Source organism: Corticium candelabrum, chromosome 10 (genome assembly GCF_963422355.1).
Source record: "Corticium candelabrum chromosome 10, ooCorCand1.1, whole genome shotgun sequence".
Classification (NCBI taxonomy): Eukaryota; Metazoa; Porifera; class Homoscleromorpha; order Homosclerophorida; family Plakinidae; genus Corticium; species Corticium candelabrum.
The window spans coordinates 4734740-4752977 of record NC_085094.1 but is presented as its reverse complement, the minus strand read 5'-3'; the positions used below and the strand labels follow the sequence as shown (position 1 = coordinate 4752977).

The window sequence follows — 18238 nt, the reverse complement described above, 5'->3', positions numbered from 1 at the left end:
GTAGAGCTGCCTGCCTCACCAACATACTGCTGACACCAACAAGCCATGCATCCTGTTCAAATCCTGACAAGTTCAATTCCATTCTCTACCACACGTTGTGATCTCCAAGAAATGATCTGTACTACGTTTTTGTGGATTTCAATTGCTGATGCTGGTCATGCATCGTTCAGCGTCTTTTCCAACTATTGAATGAGTCTACCTAGAATTAGACTGGTAGACACCAGAGCTTGCAATTGCTTACAGCAAAGATGAGATGGCAATGGTCACAGGCGTAACACCCATTCGTGACGTCAGTCAATGTGCGTAGTAGGTTGCGTACATCTATCTTGTTAGACCGTGCATGCGCTAGGGTTAGTTGGCACACGTTATCGTTTTAGTTGTAGCGAGACCGACTTCGCAAGCCAGGATTTCCCCAACTCCTCCCCCTTTTTGGCAAGGAAAGGGGGAGGGGCTGGCTGCAGCTTTTCCGCGCAGTCGCTGAGCTAAACGCACGTGGATCACGCGAGGAGGAGGAGCTTTTGACGGATACTAGACACGTGCAGTCCTAGGTCAGTTCTACATGTGTTCTAGCTATAGTAGAGAATGGTAATTTGGTTGCATGATGACTTGCAGTCTTGATTTAGCCAGATTGCACATGTAAAAGGGTTGGATGAGTCGAAGTCTGGTTGGAAGGCATGCAACCCTAACTGAAAGGCGTTTTGTTTGTTGAGAACAACTCTATCAGCAAGCCTGTTGGCTTTAGTTTTTGCAGATATCTGCTATCGTAGTAGACTTCTAAACGTGGTAACTTTTGTATCTGTGTCTAGACGCAAGCTTAGAGATGAACCAGCTGCTAAGCGTAACTAAAATATTCTTGAAAGTATTGTATACTAAGAGAGTTCGAAGTTACCTCGGAAACGGTCTGTTATGGGTACGTCACGTCATCAAGCAATGTAGTTTGGGTTATTATCTAGTAATAATAATAATAATAATAATAATAATAATAATATCGACACAATCAGGTGGCATCCATCATTCACTGGGACGTTTGTCGCCATTTTGGGGTTCCAGTGGAGAGCAGATGGTACCGGCATCATCCTGATAGGCTTGTGGAGACGGATGACATTACTATGATGTGGGATACCACCATCCCCACTGCCAGGAGGATCAAAGCCAATCGTCCAGACATCTGTCTCAGAAATAGGAAGACAAACACTTGTCTTCTTATTGATATCAGTTGTCCTGCTGATGGCAACATTGGCAAGAAACATGCTGAGAAGTTGGCGAAGTACAGCGACTTGAGGGTGGAGATAAGCCGCATGTGGCATTGTCGAACACTGGTGGTTCCGGTGGTCTTGGGAGCTTTGGGCACAGTGCACGCAGGTATTGCACGGTGGCTGGACATTATTCCAGGTCATCACAACCTGCAGCACTTACAGAAAACAGTGCTTCTGGGATCTACTCGGATCCTTCGTAAAGTCATGTCTTCTTTCTAGACAGCCGTGATGGTCTAAGTACTTCTGAAGCAGGGTTTGCTTCCAGTACTTGTAATAGACTTTACAAACCAGACTGATCTGGTTGAGCACGACACATATATTTTTTGGCACACCACAAATTGGTGCAGTACCCCAACGACTACACATACATCAACTATACATATCTACCTTATTTGGAGAAATGGGAGGGGCGAACAATGACTCAAGTAAAATGACTGCATGCCTGTTACCGCTACCATATAAAATCGATACAAAAATTAGAGCTAGTTAGTTGCGTTTATCATTAAAGTATATAGTTGTGTGAGTTATCCGTCTTTCCATTTCTTCATAATTGCGTTCCCTAATTCCGCTGAGCGCGTATAGACTCATCATTTTTCATGATCAACGACCCGTGACAGGGTATTGTGCACAAGCATATATTGGCTGCATAGTCTTTTTATTTACAGGGCTGGAGAACGTGCAGAGTTAGCAGAACGCGACTTGTACATGCCCACTTCGCAAGATTCAATTACTAACTAGCAATTCACCACAAAATTACGTTACAATAAAATAGAGTTTTTGTTACTGAAGTTGTATGTTTTTGCATTTTAATGCTTGCTGTTTGAGCCACAAAAGTGTTATCTAATTGTTATTAATTAAAGTAACAAAGTCTCCTCAACTCAACAATAGTTGTGCTGTGCTGTAACTAAACAGAACTTGACCGAACACGACGTTTAAGCATTTGTCCGTGCTTTGTTTTCAACCAGACTGTGTGTGGAAGAGAAATGGTTTAACTTAATAATTTAGTTGCAGTTAAGTGACACAGACACAGACACACACACACACACACACACACACACACACACACACACACACACACAGACACACACAGACACAGACACAGACACAGACACAGACACAGACACAGACACAGACACAGACACACACACACAGACACAGACACACACACACACACACACACACACACACACACACACACACACACACACACACACACACACACACACACACACAGACACAGACACAGACACAGACACACACACACACACACACACACACACACACACACACACACACACACACACACAGACACACACACACACACACACACACACACACACACACACACACACACACACACACACACAGACACAGACACAGACACAGACACAGACACAGACACAGACACAGACACAGACACACACACACACACACACACACACACACACACACACACACACACACACACACACACACACACACACACACACACACACACACACACACACGAAAATATGCTTACTATCAACAGGAGGCTTGGTCATTTTGTAGGTATCGAGTGTTCTCTTGAAGGGTTTACCGTCGTAGAGAACCTCGAGGCTGCTGCTTTGAGACAAGGTCTGAATGGACTCGTAGCTACAGTAGCCCTGCTCGGGGTCTAATGTTCCCGATTTCAGCTCACTTACATTTTCATATCCCTGAGGAATACAATTTACCTCAGAGTAGTCAAGTCACTTGTTTACTAGAGTACCGTACATGTAGTGAATACCTGTTTGTATTTTGGGGAGTCTTCTAAATTAGCTAGCAGTTCTTGTCTCTCACCTATACAACCTAACAATAATAGCATATTTCTAATTTTTGGTTATTTGACAATAAGTCTTTTGAGAATTTATTTTTAACTAGCCAACTGACACTGTTTGTTTTTTGCTGCAAAAATAACAACAGCAGTTTAAATGTACAATATATACACTGTAAAAATGGAAGAGCAGTTTGTCTTAATTTGATACAAGCAATTGTGTCATAATTATAGTAGTAATACAGTATCTATTATATCTAGGACCTATTTTTCGCTTGTCTGAGTTGCAGTGGCTACATACTAAAATGAATACGCCAACACATTACCTGATGTCTTCTCTTGAATTTCAAGCTTGGAAAAAGGATAGTCGCTAGGGTCCGATTTCTCTATGTTGTCAAGCAGTTTTTGTCGGTCTTCTTTCTTCTTTCCTACACCAACCCCCATATCATCTGCTAAACAATAACATTGTTTAGTTAAGTTAAATTTGTTTGAAGTGTTGTTGGTTGCAAACAAATTGTACGTCCGGATTTTAGGGAAAAGTTGACGGAAAGATACCGGAAACGCAACGAGCAACTGACGACGTTCCAGACTTTACGAACATCGATTGAGCCATTCTCGTTCTGTAGACTACGCACTCAGTGACTGTACGCGTTTAGGGTCAATATCTAATTGACGTAGCTCATAGCTACAGACTATAACGTTGTAGTCGTTACAATAATTATTCAATTCTTACCTGCACTTGTTTGCAGTCGAGAAATCGAGTCAAAGAGAAATGACAGACACAGAATGCCGCATCGACCAATCACAGGAAGCTCAACGACATCAATAAATAAGCTCGCCTGCATGGCAGTCATTTCAAATTCTACGTTACCGCACTGCATTCTAAACAGGTTTTTAACAATGAAAGCGATTGTAAGGTTGTTGTGTCGTTTCTTAGTAATTGATTAATTAATCAGAGAGCCCAAACCGTCATTTCTAACAGAAGAATAGTTTTACTAGAGACGACAGTCGAGAAATCTAAATCATTTGTTTGCTGTTTATTAGATTGTCATTTACAGTAGAATCTAACAACTAAATGTGCTCGAATGTTGTACAAGTAACTATGTACGTTTTCTGCTTTAGCGATATTTTTCAGCTGAGAAACATTGCATGGCGTCGATCGACTGAAGACCATGATTTCTAAATTTGATATTTTGTTAGTCTAGGTGTGGTACAATTGACGTAATTCCGTCTTACAGCCTATATTATAACTGGGCAATGCACTGTAGTCTGTACTGTCATCACACTATACGAGAAAACGTTGCTACAGAAAATGACATCTCCAAGTCATATTCTCTTACTAACTGCTCCCATCGTGACATTCCCTTGGAAATTTTGGTATATCCAGCTTATATGCATCATATAGCTAAACGGTCATTCGGCTGACAAACTACCAGTGTACTCTGTAAACAGTATTCAGATAGTAGATTCTGAGGCGGAGAATTGACTAGTCGGGAAGGACGCGGGGAGGGTCTGGCTACGCGAGACTAGATTTTTACTTTTAGTTTGAACTAATAAAACCGTTGCCCTTTTAATTTTAGTGGTATAGCCAAGTTACATGCAACAACGGGGTACAGTATACTGTAGAAACGACAACTAGCGTCAAGTGCACGTTTACCTAACAGTCTATTTGTCTAGTTTAGGACTCGGTTTGTTCAAGTTGACTTCGGAAAGAGTAATTCGATGCGTCGCAAATTTCTCTATGACAGCGTTGATAACTCAGTCCCTGATCAAAATCTGGGTGTAAGTAACATAGCATTAGGTCTTGACAGGATTTATAAGCCTGTTCACGTCGACAGTTGGAATCTTCAGTCTAGAAGGGTGTCACGTGCAGCATTAATTAATTAATGTTAGGTCTTCGAGATCGCCAGTTTAAGTTAGAAAGGGAGGCAGAAGATGCTTGGCATGCGTGGACATGCATTTCCAAAACATGCAGGACCACATGTGCTTCGGTTCATGAGTTTGTGGAATGGGAAAAGAGAATTCCTAGCCAAAAACGTAAAGCTATATATACAACAAAGAATCGAGAAATTATGGCAAGGCTGTGTGAAACGTTAGGGATTGCCCGTAGCCGTGCTCCTGAGTGCTTTAAACGTTGTTCTGAAAGTCCGTGTTCATGCAGCCTTACGCGGTTGCAAAGACAGTATTACATAGTAGTGAGTCTTGTACTAAAGTAGTATGAGATCAAAGATCGCAAAAGAAGAGTCGAGAAGGACCTGTAACTGTTAACTTAAATACTCGACAAACTGTTTAGATTGTCGACGTACTAGCTGCACCAGAAAGAAGTAAGCGGAGATTGTCTTGAGCAATGGACTCTCCAGGAAACGACATCTTTGTATACATGTACACTGCAATCAATATATAATCGTATTGCTTGCTATTTGACATGCGAAAATCACTTGTCAAAATCTTTAATATATATGTATATTTTCTTATCATTGCAATGGCATGCTACGATGCATCTCTCTATTTGAATATATCATTTTCGGTTTATGTTTTCAGACGGTGCTGTCAGACATATATAATTAACACAAGTCTTGTTACTTTTTTGGCATACGGCGAGTTTATTTAACTTGTTTTAAAATCGAATTACTTGTTGCTAGTCCTCATCATCATGTGCATGTTGACCATCTGCACTAGCCGCAAGGCTTGAGTCTAGAAAACAATCCATGCAATTTATTGGAGTTGTCATAACAGCACATGCAGATATACGTAGACTGCAAATTTGAGCAAAATTGTTAACATGCAAATAACAGCATCAAGATGTATTTCTTACCTTCTTCGTTCTCCTGGATGCCCGGAGCGACTGTATCCACGGTTCCAATTGACATCCTTGGTTGGTCACGAGGATTTGGTTTACCAGTCGTTGGTCTGCTAGTCGTTGGTCTGCGAGTCGATAGTCTGCGAGATGACAACGTTGGCAGCTCGTTTGGCGGCATCGGTGTATCACCCCTCGCAGGTATATCATCTCTCGCATGTGTATCATCTCTCGCATGTGTATCACCCCTCGCATGTGTATCACCCCTCGCAGGTGTATCACCCCTCGCAGGTGTATCACCCCTCGCAGGTGTATCACCCCTCGCAGGTGTATCACCCCTCGCAGGTGTATTTGGCGGCATTTGTGTACTCGGCGTGGGAGTTGAATGTCTCGGTGTATCCGGGGGAACCGGCATTGGCTCGATTCTTCGCGGACACAAACATCCCATATTCTCAGTATTTTAGAGTGCACCTACACGAATGCTATATAATGTAGTATATAGACAACGAAATGGGTTGATCGAACCTGCTATACTGAAGTTCAACCGTCATGCACCTTCGACCCTACGACATGCACATACACGCGATAGGAACAACTTGTCGCTGTAGTAATTAAATAACTTGGAACGTATACGCAATGCACGTCGTACTGAAACCAACGAGACAATAGAAAAACGGCGACAACTATCTATACACAACTCATGCATGCGTGTATGCCTTGTGTGTTTACAGGCGTAATCTAACGCATGCACGCAGAGGTAGAAATGAATATACATTACAACAATGACTTACCTTCAGAGACTTCGAATGCTCGTGCACCGGTTTGTGGTTGTTACCGAATGACTGAGGAGAGTGCACGTGCATGCAATATTGGTCATATGTTACCAATCTGCCAATCACAACGCCTATTCCAATGCCATAAATTAATGCTATGGTTACGTGCATATTTATGCTACCTTGAGAAGCTTTCTTGTCGTACAAACACAAATATTCGTGCACGTTTTCGGAATCGTTATCCGAACGACCGTTGTATAGAACTCATGCCACAGTATTATAGTCAACACTGACAGGTAGACTACCATGCATGCATGCACATTGACATGCAGGCTTAACAATCGGTTGAACTTATACTCTAGAGAAAGATATTTTAAGCAACGACAAGTTTGCTTTTAAAGCTAGAGAGCAAAAGTATATAGCAAATTAACGATAAGGCATGTACTAGCAAGTCTAGAGTTGTTGCAGCTTCTCATTAATTAAGAGACAACTCAACAGTGGCGTAGGAAGATGTTTACGAGCGAGGGACTTCCTCGTTTGCCAGACCTTAGACAGATTTGCATAAGTCACTGACACAGATAATTTCAATTTCTACAGTGAGCGAGAGAGCTCATTCCACACCCCACCCCGCTTCTAACACCGGTGGACTGATTTGCTATACAACTCGCGTATAAATATATTATAATAAACATGTTTCAGTGATTTTACAACAAATACAACGTCTTCGTTAGAGCCTAGCCTGCATCTAAATAGCATTAAAATCAGTGGCATGCATGCATGAATCTATAACCATTCTATAGTCTATAAAGACATGCAGCTCTTTATGTATATAGTCTATGGTCTGTTGTTTGCTCTATAGGATTCTAGAAGAAAGTAATATAGAAGTCAAAACAGGTGCAGTTAGACAAACGCAAAGGTGGCATTAACCAGCTTTACAGATTATTGTCTGGTTTTAGTGCACGTACTTACAAGGGTGCCTATATCCACATGTATATGGCGCCAGAGCAGCGAAAGATTGTAATGCATGCGCATTATCAATTATCATGTGCATGCAGTAGAGGTATGTCAACAGGTCAAAGCGAAGAACGAATGACTCCTACTGGCCTAGCAAAAGTAGGTCTGCATGGTGATTCTGGTCCTATATCCAGACAGCCGTTGTCAAACACATAGACATATACTTTACATAGTTTACCAGTCATGCATATGCAAACCTACTTAATTAGATACCTTACTAAGATGCGCGGAAGGTTCTACTGAGTCAAGTATGCGAAGCGTCAAGTACGTTTTTGAAGCTGCATTTGCAAGGGCCAACAATTTCAAACTTGAGCACCACTGCATATTTGTAGAATGCAACTTTCTATTTTCGCGCAACTAACATCAAAATATACGCACTGCTTAATGTCTGCATGCATGCACAATTTGTTAGTTTCTAGAATCGATTCAATTAGCTGAGATAAGAAGTCTAGCTAGATTTCTTCGATTTCAAAGTTATCCGTTCTATTTTCGTTATCGTTTGTGCCTAAAAAGTACAAAATAATTAATTAACATGACCAAGTTGTGGTTTAGTGAAATGCTAACAGCAAAACAAAGTCGCTTTTATTAGCAAATTAGGTTAGGAGTCAATATAATACCTGGACAAGGAAGGTTTTGTTGTAAACCAGCAGCCTCTTCTTGTCTTGTACTATCTTGACTTTCTTCTAAATTATAAATGTATATAGAAAACAACTCTGTAAGTTAGACATTTAATCTATACAACATTCCACTAACGGTTTACCAGTGGTGACTGATGAAGGATCGACATGCACTTCTGCGGTAACTTGGACATGAACAATATGTGGCTTGGTTATGGTCTTTTCTTCTTTGACCGCTTGTTCTTGTTCGATATTCTCTTCTTCGATATTATCTTCCTCTTCTTCGATATTATCTTCCTCTTCTTTGATGAGTTGCTCAAAGTTAAGAAATTGCTTTTGTTTGGGAGTTTCTAGCTCTTCTATGATATCTGGGTCTTGTTCGGCAACTATTTTCAATTTCTTGGTTCTAACTTTCCGCTCTTGCACGACAACTTGCTGTTGTGTGGTAGCTTTAGGCTCTTCTCTGCTAGCCACTGCTGGTACATGTACTAGCGAAACATCCTGCTGTTGACCGACGGCTGCCTCTTCCAGTAAATCACGTCTTTCCCGGCATAAGCACGGCGAACACGAACTACTAGCTGCGCCCATAATATTACTGTTCAAAATTAAACCCTTTACAACAATAAATGATTTAGAAGCAACACTGTAAGCGCCGTATATACAGCTTAAATTATATATAGCTACTAGAGAGAGCATCTTAGCAGATATACCATGCCTAACACTTGCATATTAGAAGGTCTCACCTGAGTATCTTCTAGGTAGTCAGTCGAAGCGGTGTGATGAAATTGAATGTAGAAGTTGGACAAAAAGTTTAAACGCCGGTTTGCTTTAACTACTAATTGACATCAACGTTGCATTAATATTAATCCAACCCCCGCATGCTCACTCCAACACGATGAGAGAAGCGGAACTAGGTGCCTATATATATTAATCATATATTAAATAGCTGTAAACACAAACATAGATTTTATTTTGCGCAACAAAATTGATGTGTATAGCAACTATTGTTTAAATACTGTACTTTGATGGTTTTACTATAGAGCTAGAAATTTCTGAATGTCATCGTTTTCGTCTCCTAGAGGTTCTAGTACATATTCGTCAAGCTGAGGTCCGATCGTATGACAACCGTATCTTCCGTAAATCTAAAAACAAATATGCGGTATAAATAAGCGTTAATTAATTAATTAACGTGTAGCACATACACTGGTACATCATCTATTTGTGTATATACCTGAATGGCTTCTCGTGAAGTTTCGAAATCACTGTCTCGTTTCATCAGTTTTTCCAGCAGAATCTGGCCTGCGTTGGTTACTTCTCGTTAGATTAATTAAGTTAAATAAGCTCTAGAAATCTCTACTGTATTTGCTATAATGTTTACGCATGTAACAAAATGCATCACAAAGTACCCGTACACAGTACTATACCGCAAACTTGTACCTTTACTAGACTGCCCTGGAGGTAAAACTTTGAGGAGATGCATGCTACAGTACTAGTGAAGTTACTGGTTACAGTGTCAGTCTTTTCCTAAGAAGAGTACGTTACCGTGAATTTAATTAAGATAATTAACGTCTGTCCTCTGAGAAAAATTAATATCTATGTATATATGTATCACGTTTCCCTAAAAATTTAAAATATTTGTTAGTGTTTTCGTTGCAGGAGTGGTGTAGGATAGCAATAACGCTTCTTGTTGCTCAGAAAGACGTCGACAAGTTACCATTGCCACGCAGACTGAAGGACTACTTGAGATGTAAGACGTGCACTTGTCTAGAGTGTCGGTGAGAGTAGAGAGACATGATTGCCCATGCCTTGACTGTTATATTTCGAATTTATCGCAATATACAGTCTATGCGACGATAACACATATGGATGTTGCGTGTTTCTTTTTCGCAGAGCTATACTGATTGCTCGACACATAGAAATGTTAGTCCCAACATTGCCTACTATATGTTTAGTCTAATCAACTAGTAACTGATGCTGCATGTTCACGGCTTTATGAGCCATTTGAAGAACTATACGATCCTCTTGTCGCGAAGTATTACAAATTTAGACTTCAATTTACTTTGAAACGACTACCGCTAAATAGTCACGTGATTAAAAGTTGCTAGAATACCGTAGAGACGGTGTACCGGAAGGTGAAATGTTTCAAGTGTCAGATTTGACGATTTGCGAGTTCCGTCAACGTATGGTCACCAGATGTACACGGTGTGTTCGTTAATCATTTATAGTGCTTGAACCTATAGTCTGTATAGACTGCATGTGCTCTAAATATTATAGCTATAGGTAAACATATTATTTCAGAATTGAAAAGATCTAAATTATTGACATTACATACACGTAGAATTACAGCTGTTTGGAGTTATAGAAAGCAGAAACATATTTAGTCACGAAAGCGTTAAATCTCTACAATGATAGTGAAGAGTCCAAAGTTTGAAATATTTGACTTTCACAAATGATTGAACAATGAAGTATTGTGACATATTGCCCTGCCAGCTGTAGGCTTTCCTACAGGGCGCAGAAGGCATGCAATGTCAGGCGTAGGGTTTCGCGTGCGCCATGCGTATAGATGTATGCACACATGTCTTTCTCTATGACGTTGCTTAGAGTGTAAACGAACAGATGAGTGAATATATGTTTACTACAACAAAAGAAAATGTTGCGATAATAAATTGAAAAGCATTGCAACTAGAGATTTCTCGTATGAGCGCATGCAGAAGGCAAGGAAAAAAATACGCAATGACGGGCATGACCGACATCTATCTAGGTCACGCAAATTTATATTAAGAGGAAAAGAATACATAATAAGAATAAATATGATAATTGCAAAGTCTACAGCTGATACCTTCATTATCTCGATTGGCTGTAGCGGTGGACGTTGCAACATCCGTCTCCTTTGTCCCGCATGTACACATGCATCCTACACCCATCTTCAAAACTTCTCTCGACACAAGTGTCTATCTAGACACAGTACTCTAGACATGCATGCGATCTCGATGATCGACACAACGCATTACTATTTACGCTGTTATTCCTTTACAAGTTGCGTGCATCTGCGTTCTAAAATTATGATTGCTACCCCAGACTCATGTGAGCCTGGCAGTTCGGTTCTCACGTGAGCCTGTGCCGTGTCCAGTTCCCGTATAACACTTTCAGCCGGGAACCGGATACTGCTGGGGCGAGGCTAACGATTTCAGCGTACAACACTGCTTGCACTTTGTGACGACTATTCTCGTAAAGAAAATAGACAAACTGACTTGTTCAGAACCTTAGAGTATTAGACAGTACACACATAGCGTGTAATATTTCTTAGTATACGTAATCTACTAACTAACATGCATCTGTTGCTTCGAGGTCGGTAGATAGCTTCAGTAGGCTAGACGCCAGTCCTCCAAAATTGTCACGTGAAAACTTGTTAGGCTTCTACCCTTCTTCTATCCCTGGACAAATTCAGAAATTATCTAGAAAAAACTGTCCGCTTTTGTAGATTCTGGAGCCCAACAGTCTACCAACTAAACGTTGTAAATGCGTTGTAAAAATCAAACTCCAACATTTACTGCAATTTCTTGAAATTTGTTACTACAGATATACGGGACTGTCAGACCAAATCCCAACTCACGCCTTTCTGACATTGGTGACAGTGTGTATACGTAATACGGTAGAAAAGAAGAAATGTTTGTAGGCATGCTCTCAACGTACTGAGTAACACCGTACTTAATTAATTAACTTAAATAAATAATACTTACCAAACTAAGACTTTCGAGACCGAAGTCGTGAGACCAAGTAATTTTGACCAATCAAAACTTAACGCTAAATATACGGGCACACTCAAAGTCCCGTATGTTACTGGACCACTTAGAAGCCTCGACCTCCCAAACAAGTGTAGCGCCAATTAAATCGTACTCTATGGTGCGTGCCGCCAATCAAAACCCTATCCAATCAGGATCAACCTAAGAAACACAGCAGCAAACAAGCCACTTACCTGGAGAGCCCTCAAAGCATACATGCATATGTTGCTCAAGACCAGCACTTTAGAAGGTCCAGTCCACACAATCTCCCACAGTAACGTGTATACCTAGATGTGTTCTATAGCAGACAACGTGAGCAGCTGAATGTCATTCAAATGTTTGTGTCTAAGCCTTAGTAGTAATGTCGAGTCTCAAACAAAAGTAACAAATAACATGAACAGTGGCAATAAAGTTTTCAAACATTTTTAGTTGGTGTAACTGGGCATACTATTGACAAGAGAGTTACCAAGCAGTACAATACACACGATATATAGTCAACCGTCCGTAAAGTCTACTCTAAAGCTTTCAAGATTGCTTCATACAACTCTACGGCTACCATAGCTTCCGCCTTGGTTTCTTCTGATGCAGACGTGAGTTGTTGTTGGGCTTGTTCTAAACCACTTCTGGCGGCCTAAACAAGCAAATGACTTTCAGACATCATCATCAATACAAACACAACTTCATAAAAGTACTCAAAACAAATTTCAGCCTTAAGACTTTAGCGTTCAATTAATGAAACTAATAAATAGATAAATAAATAGATAAATAAATGAATAAACTAAGTACCGTATAAGATGAAATATTGGCAGGGAATTTATTTTGGTGGATTTGCGGAGTTTCACCGACCGCCAATATAAAATCCACCATCAATTTTGCCTCCAGGATATGTTGACGTCATCAGGCACGTGGATCAGCAAGATCCCTGCTTGCCATCTGTTGTGCCTATGCAGTAGTTGGAGACCATGCAGTAAGTTAGAGAAACGTGAGCCATGAACACAGCTGTCAATCACTAACACATCACGACCACTTATGGTAAGACATATCAGTTATCAAACAACAATGTCCAACTGCCAAATGCTTTGTCCGTCAATTTCTTAGCAAACCACCAAAATAAATTCTCGTCAATGTTTCATCTTATACGGTAATTCCAATCCCAGATTAGGTTGTCAGAAACAAAGTTAACTATGCAGACGTACCCTCAAACCAGACCCTCTCGTGCTGTCATGCTGGTTCCCGTGTACATAACAAAGAGCAACAGTTATCCCATATGTAATAACTTTCATTACTTTTTTCACGATTACAGACTCTTTAGCAGTGGTATGGAATTTGTGTGGTCATGATGAAAGGACAGTTGGTTTGTATGATTTTAGATAGATTTTACAAGTCGTGCACCTGATAACAAAATCACTAATGCTATCTAAATTCGTAATACTTCACAACAAGGTGAGCATAGCTCTTCAACAAACACATAGCCATGGAAGCAAGGGTGACAACACGGCTTCAGTAGTAACTAATAAAAATCTCTTGCAGTGAAAAAGTGCCAAAATCGACAATAATTCAAAACTACATTGACAAAATTACATTAGCCACAAAATCACATCAAATCAATTCTTGCAAACATCCGAGCTACACGCACAATACATGTCATCTAGTTGGAACATTAACCGTGGCTTGATGTAGCTATCTCTACTTTGAATTGGCAGCCATATTTTCACTCTAGTTCCGGTATTAGTTTCTCATGCTGCCAATATTGAATAGCTCTTAGAGAGATGTTTTCTGTTGACTATAGATAGCAGGGACGTAGCCGACAGTTTGGAAGTGGTCCGGTTAATAGACAGACATGCTCTCCACTGGAACCCCAAAATGGCGACAAACATCCCAGTGAATGATGGAGGTCACCATATTATGTGTGTGTGTGTGTGTGTTGTTATGCCCCTCCATTATTATTATATATGTTGTGCTCAACCAGATCAGTCTGGTTTGTAAAGTCTATTACAAGTACCGGAAGCAAACCCTGCTTCAGAAGTACTTAGACCATCACGGCTGTCTAGAAAGAAGACATGACTTTACGAAGGATCCGAGTAGATCCCAGAAGCACTGTTTTCTGTAAGTGCTGCAGGTTGTGATGACCTGGAATAATGTCCAGCCACCATGTAATACCTGCGTGCACTGTGCCCAAACCTCCCAAGACCACCGGAACCACTAGTGTTCAACAATGCCACATGCGGTTTATCTCCACTCGCAAGTCGCTGTACTTCGCCAACTTATCAGCATATTTCTTGCCAATGTTGCCATCAGCAGGACAGCTGATATCAATAAGACAAGTGTTTGTCTTTCTATTTCTAAGACAGATGTCTGGACGATTGGCTTTGATCTTCCTGGCAGTGGGGATGGTGGTATCTCACATCATAGTAATGTCATCCGTCTCCACAAGCCTATCAGGATGATGCCGCATTATTATGTGTTGCTATGCCCCTCCATAATGGGCAAGTGGGGTCTTTACCCCCATCTGGGCGCCCACCAACCCGACAGGTGAGCCCAGCGAGGTACATGTTTCCGTGCAGTCCATACGGCGATCGATGACTAGCCAATTCGATATAGATTGCAGGCATTACGGTGACCGCAAACTTGTGGACAGCACGCCTAGTGGATATCAGCGACCACCAGAAAAGCACTGAATGTCATCGTCAACTAACCACTATTTTATGTGTCGTTTTATTATTATTTATTATGTGTTTATGTCTCGGTGCAACCCTTCAGAGGGTGCAGAGGGGTCTTAACCCCCACTGGGCGCCCACCGACCCGGCAGGTAAGCACAGTGAGGTACATGCCTCTGTACAGTCCACACGGCGATCAGACACAGCTCTTTCAAGCCATAGCTATTATATTATTATTATTATTATTATTATTATTATTATTATGGTCCAGGCGACTAGTTTACAGTACACCGTAAATACGGTTACCACAATACATCATTGCACATAAAGAGCACAGAACGGCAATGGCAATCTCACCTGAATATCCAAGTTCTCAATATGAGCAGCCTCTTCTGCTACTATCTGAACAGAAGCATCATCCAATACCGTCACAGTTCCACTACTCACTGACATAAATACCAGACAGCATATCTTCACCCACAACACTATCTTGTTGCACCAAAACCATTACATGCCTACCAAAATATTTAGAGTTCTTGTCGCCTTCATAAACTGTCACTACGCCAGGTCGAAGGACGGCGAGAGAAGGCACGTGTTTGGGTAAGATACCAAAGTTTCCACTAGTAGCTGGTACGTCTACTTGAACTACTCGCGTGTTGTCAAAAAAGGCCTAACAGTCAACAGTTAGACCATAACACATCCTAATGGGGACCCACTCACCTGAGACGGTGATGAAAACCTCAAAGGAAAGCTGCTGACGTCTTCACCTTCCGCCAGTCCTCGCACAGGAACGAGTCCAACTCTAAATCGTGGAAATCGTCGAACCAAAAACAAACTCCTGGCCGCCGCCATATTTGGTCTAGATATTGAATTCAACAGTCCTCATGTTATCTATATCTATTATTACTTCTAATATATTCAATATACTAGCAGTTGTTTCTGCGTTTTCGGAAATACGTTCGAAGTTGAGAAATCACTAATAAGCTTAGTGAAATAGTGAAATAGTCATCTACGATTGGGGGCCCAATCTGGTCATGTCTCTGCTGGCTGCAAATTTGCACGCTCTACGTCGCTTTGCTCTTCCAGTTGCATCGAGACTGTGTGCATTACGCTCAATGACCGCATCGAAGAGCACATCAGAGCACCGCTGGAAGGCAGTTCTGTTCGACGCGGGTGGAGTCTTGACTCTCTCGCCTTTCCCAGTTTTTGGACGTCTGGAGCGCAAGTACGGACTGGCAGACGGAGCTCTGACGAGAATCATTCAAAATCGAGGAGCGAGGGGAGCATTTCGAATGCTCGAGCGCGGAGAGCTGTCTGTGTCAGAATTTGCATCGAAATTTAATTCTGAGGTTTTATCTGCGACTGGGAAGGAGTTTGATGCTTGTGAGATGATTAGGGAGCTCGAGGAGGTGACGTCGTATGTTAAGCCGGAGATGTTGGATGCAGTGCAGTGTATTCGAGCAGAGGGGCTGAAGACAGCGGTCATCACGAACAACTGGTTGTCGGATCGACAGAAAGCAGCTTGGTTGAATGGAAAGATGTTGTTTGATGAGGTGAGTAATGGTGCGCATGCGCGTAACACACACACACACACACACACACACACACACACACACACACACACACACACACACACACACACACAGAGGCATGTGCAGATACTATTTCTTTGTTGCTTGATTGTATGTTGTTCAACATATTTCTAGTGCTTATTTATGAATGCATTCTACACATTACCACATATTGGTTACAAAGCAAAGACAAGGAAGGCAGCACTAGATTGTTAATTAAATAGCTATTTGTTATATTTAATATGTTTGCTTTTATTTACATTTACGTTTATTATGTAAATATGTACAAGCTTGTTGGTATGTATACCTTTGTTTGTTTATGGGCTGTGACTAGATTTATGAAAGTGCTAAGGAGGGAAAGTCAAAACCCGATCCTACAGTCTACAGTACTGTGCTATCGAGGCTGGATGTGAAACCAGAAGAGGCATTGTTTCTTGATGACATCGGCAGCAACCTAAAGACAGCAGCTGATCTTGGAATATACACAATCAAAGTGGCAAAGGTTGGTCAAAGTTAGTTAGTGATCAAGTCTGTGTGAAACCTTAGGTTGACTACTTACCTTTACTCCTGGGTTTGGCTTGCCCATCTTCTCAAGTTCTTTCATTGCTGTACCTGTTGACCTGCTCGAGAGGAAGGTCAGCACTACTGAAGGGCGGAGCCCTGTCATGGTGTATCGAACACATGCTAGAGGTTGGTGTCTTGGGGATTGAATCTTGGGCTACCCAGACAGGAGTTTGTTCTCGCCTTGATATTTTACATAGAAGCTAGGGCATTGCCATCTATGGAGATATAAAGAAGGGGTGTAGGGATAGGAAGAACGTCCACATGTTTGAGCTGAAAATGTGCTATGCTATTGCCCATGACTCACGGGAAAACTTTGCACCACTTTCGTTTGCTCATGACACATGGGAACACAACGATACCTCCCTACCTGTGCACTCCTGCGGCTGTCCGCTCCTCGTGCATCAAGGCAGAGTCAACTATGTGTAACTTTGTTAAACATCATTGTGACCCAGCACAAACATGTACATTGCATAGATTAATTAATAGATATATATCGTTACTAATAAAGTAGTTTTCATATGAAATTTTAGTTTGTTTTTTGGTTGTGACATCTATAGATAATATTAGCTTTATGTTGTGAGAACATATGCGCGTAAAATTGTGTTGAGAATTGTTGTGAATCGTATCCAACTTCTGTAGAAGGAAGCTAATATTTGGGACTAGAAGATCATTTTGTAGTATATTTTTATACTTCCACTTGTGTCCAGTATTTACCGGTACTTGTTATAATTATTATGCTATTGATAGAACATTATTCAAGCTTTAAGGATTTAAGTAAATTAAATAATAATATTAATAATATATTTTTGTCGCACAAGCTGTGCAGTTCCCTCTAGGTGCATACAAATTAAAATATACAAACTATAGACTAGATAGATAGTAAAGAAAGTACACTAGACAACAAATGAAAAACTAATTAATTAAGTAGACTAGTGTAGCAATTAATTAATTAGCAGATTATGACAAAAATCATGAAAGACTGCAGTGTATACTATGCTGTTTGAGCACAGCATGATTCTGTGTGTGCTATGTTGGCACTGTGCTTATAATGTTGGCACGTTATCTAAAATCTTAAATTTATCTCACTCATTTAAATTAATTTAGGGGAAGGGTTTTGCATTGTTTGTTTTGTTAGGAAAATGGGCATGCACAGGCACTGAGTCAAATTGAGAAACTTCTTGAATTTTCATTGTCAGGTGTCACTGTCTTTGCTCTTCGTATGTTTTGGTGCGATGTATGACTTTGCTGATGAGTAGGATTCGTTCCTGGCACGACTGCTGTAAAGAAGGCTCACATGTTACCAACTGATAGGCTTACAGCATATCTTCAGGAAAAGCTAGACTTGACTGACCGGCATGGTATGGATTTCAGATATGGGAAATAGATATAGTGCAGGAGTTACAACCGAGTTT

At 40.9% G+C, this 18238-nt stretch overlaps 3 protein-coding genes across 3 annotated transcripts in view; 1 reads left to right on the top strand and 2 right to left on the bottom strand.

Moving 5' to 3' along the window:
- Window positions 1-7952: 7952 nt before the first annotated feature.
- Window positions 7953-9068, bottom strand: LOC134186206 (uncharacterized). Its single transcript, XM_062654121.1, has 4 exons — window positions 8996-9068; window positions 8396-8864; window positions 8253-8318; window positions 7953-8140 (listed from the first exon to the last, which is right to left on the bottom strand). The coding sequence occupies exons 2-4, from the start codon at window positions 8838-8840 to the stop codon at window positions 8088-8090; spliced, it is 564 nt and encodes a 187-aa protein (XP_062510105.1). The 5' UTR covers window positions 8841-8864; window positions 8996-9068; the 3' UTR covers window positions 7953-8087.
- A 3291-nt stretch (window positions 9069-12359) lies between these two features.
- On the bottom strand, window positions 12360-15548 carry LOC134185530 (ATP synthase subunit delta, mitochondrial-like). Its single transcript, XM_062653337.1, has 4 exons — window positions 15412-15548; window positions 15211-15361; window positions 15049-15137; window positions 12360-12665 (listed from the first exon to the last, which is right to left on the bottom strand). Exons 1-4 carry the CDS (start codon window positions 15541-15543, stop codon window positions 12546-12548), a joined length of 492 nt encoding a protein of 163 aa, XP_062509321.1. The 5' UTR covers window positions 15544-15548; the 3' UTR covers window positions 12360-12545.
- An 18-nt stretch (window positions 15549-15566) lies between these two features.
- The window catches only part of LOC134185528 (acyl-CoA dehydrogenase family member 10-like), a 6784-nt gene continuing 4112 nt past the window's right edge, over window positions 15567-18238 (top strand). The window contains exons 1-4 of the mRNA XM_062653335.1: window positions 15567-16244; window positions 16597-16764; window positions 17962-18022; window positions 18083-18184. Coding sequence (XP_062509319.1) covers window positions 15726-16244; window positions 16597-16764; window positions 17962-18022; window positions 18083-18184 — 850 coding nt within the window. The 5' untranslated portion in view covers window positions 15567-15725. The remainder of the gene's footprint in view (window positions 16245-16596; window positions 16765-17961; window positions 18023-18082; window positions 18185-18238) is intronic.

Bases quoted from the DNA above. Each gene is read 5' to 3' on its own strand.
- LOC134185530 (XM_062653337.1), bottom strand. From the start codon at position 15,543: ATGGCGGCGGCCAGGAGTTTGTTTTTGGTTCGACGATTTCCACGATTT. The intron at 15,138-15,210 runs GTAGGCATGTAA...TATTTATGTCAG, and splicing joins CAAGAACTCTAAATATTTTG to TGAGTAGTGGAACTGTGACG. The intron at 12,666-15,048 runs GTGAGATTGCCA...TTGCTTGTTTAG, and splicing joins TTGAGAACTTGGATATTCAG to GCCGCCAGAAGTGGTTTAGA.
- LOC134186206 (XM_062654121.1), bottom strand. From the start codon at position 8,840: ATGGGCGCAGCTAGTAGTTCGTGTTCGCCGTGCTTATGCCGGGAAAGA. The intron at 8,319-8,395 runs GTAAACCGTTAG...TTTATAATTTAG, and splicing joins TCCTTCATCAGTCACCACTG to AAGAAAGTCAAGATAGTACA. The intron at 8,141-8,252 runs GTATTATATTGA...TGTACTTTTTAG, and splicing joins ACAAAACCTTCCTTGTCCAG to GCACAAACGATAACGAAAAT.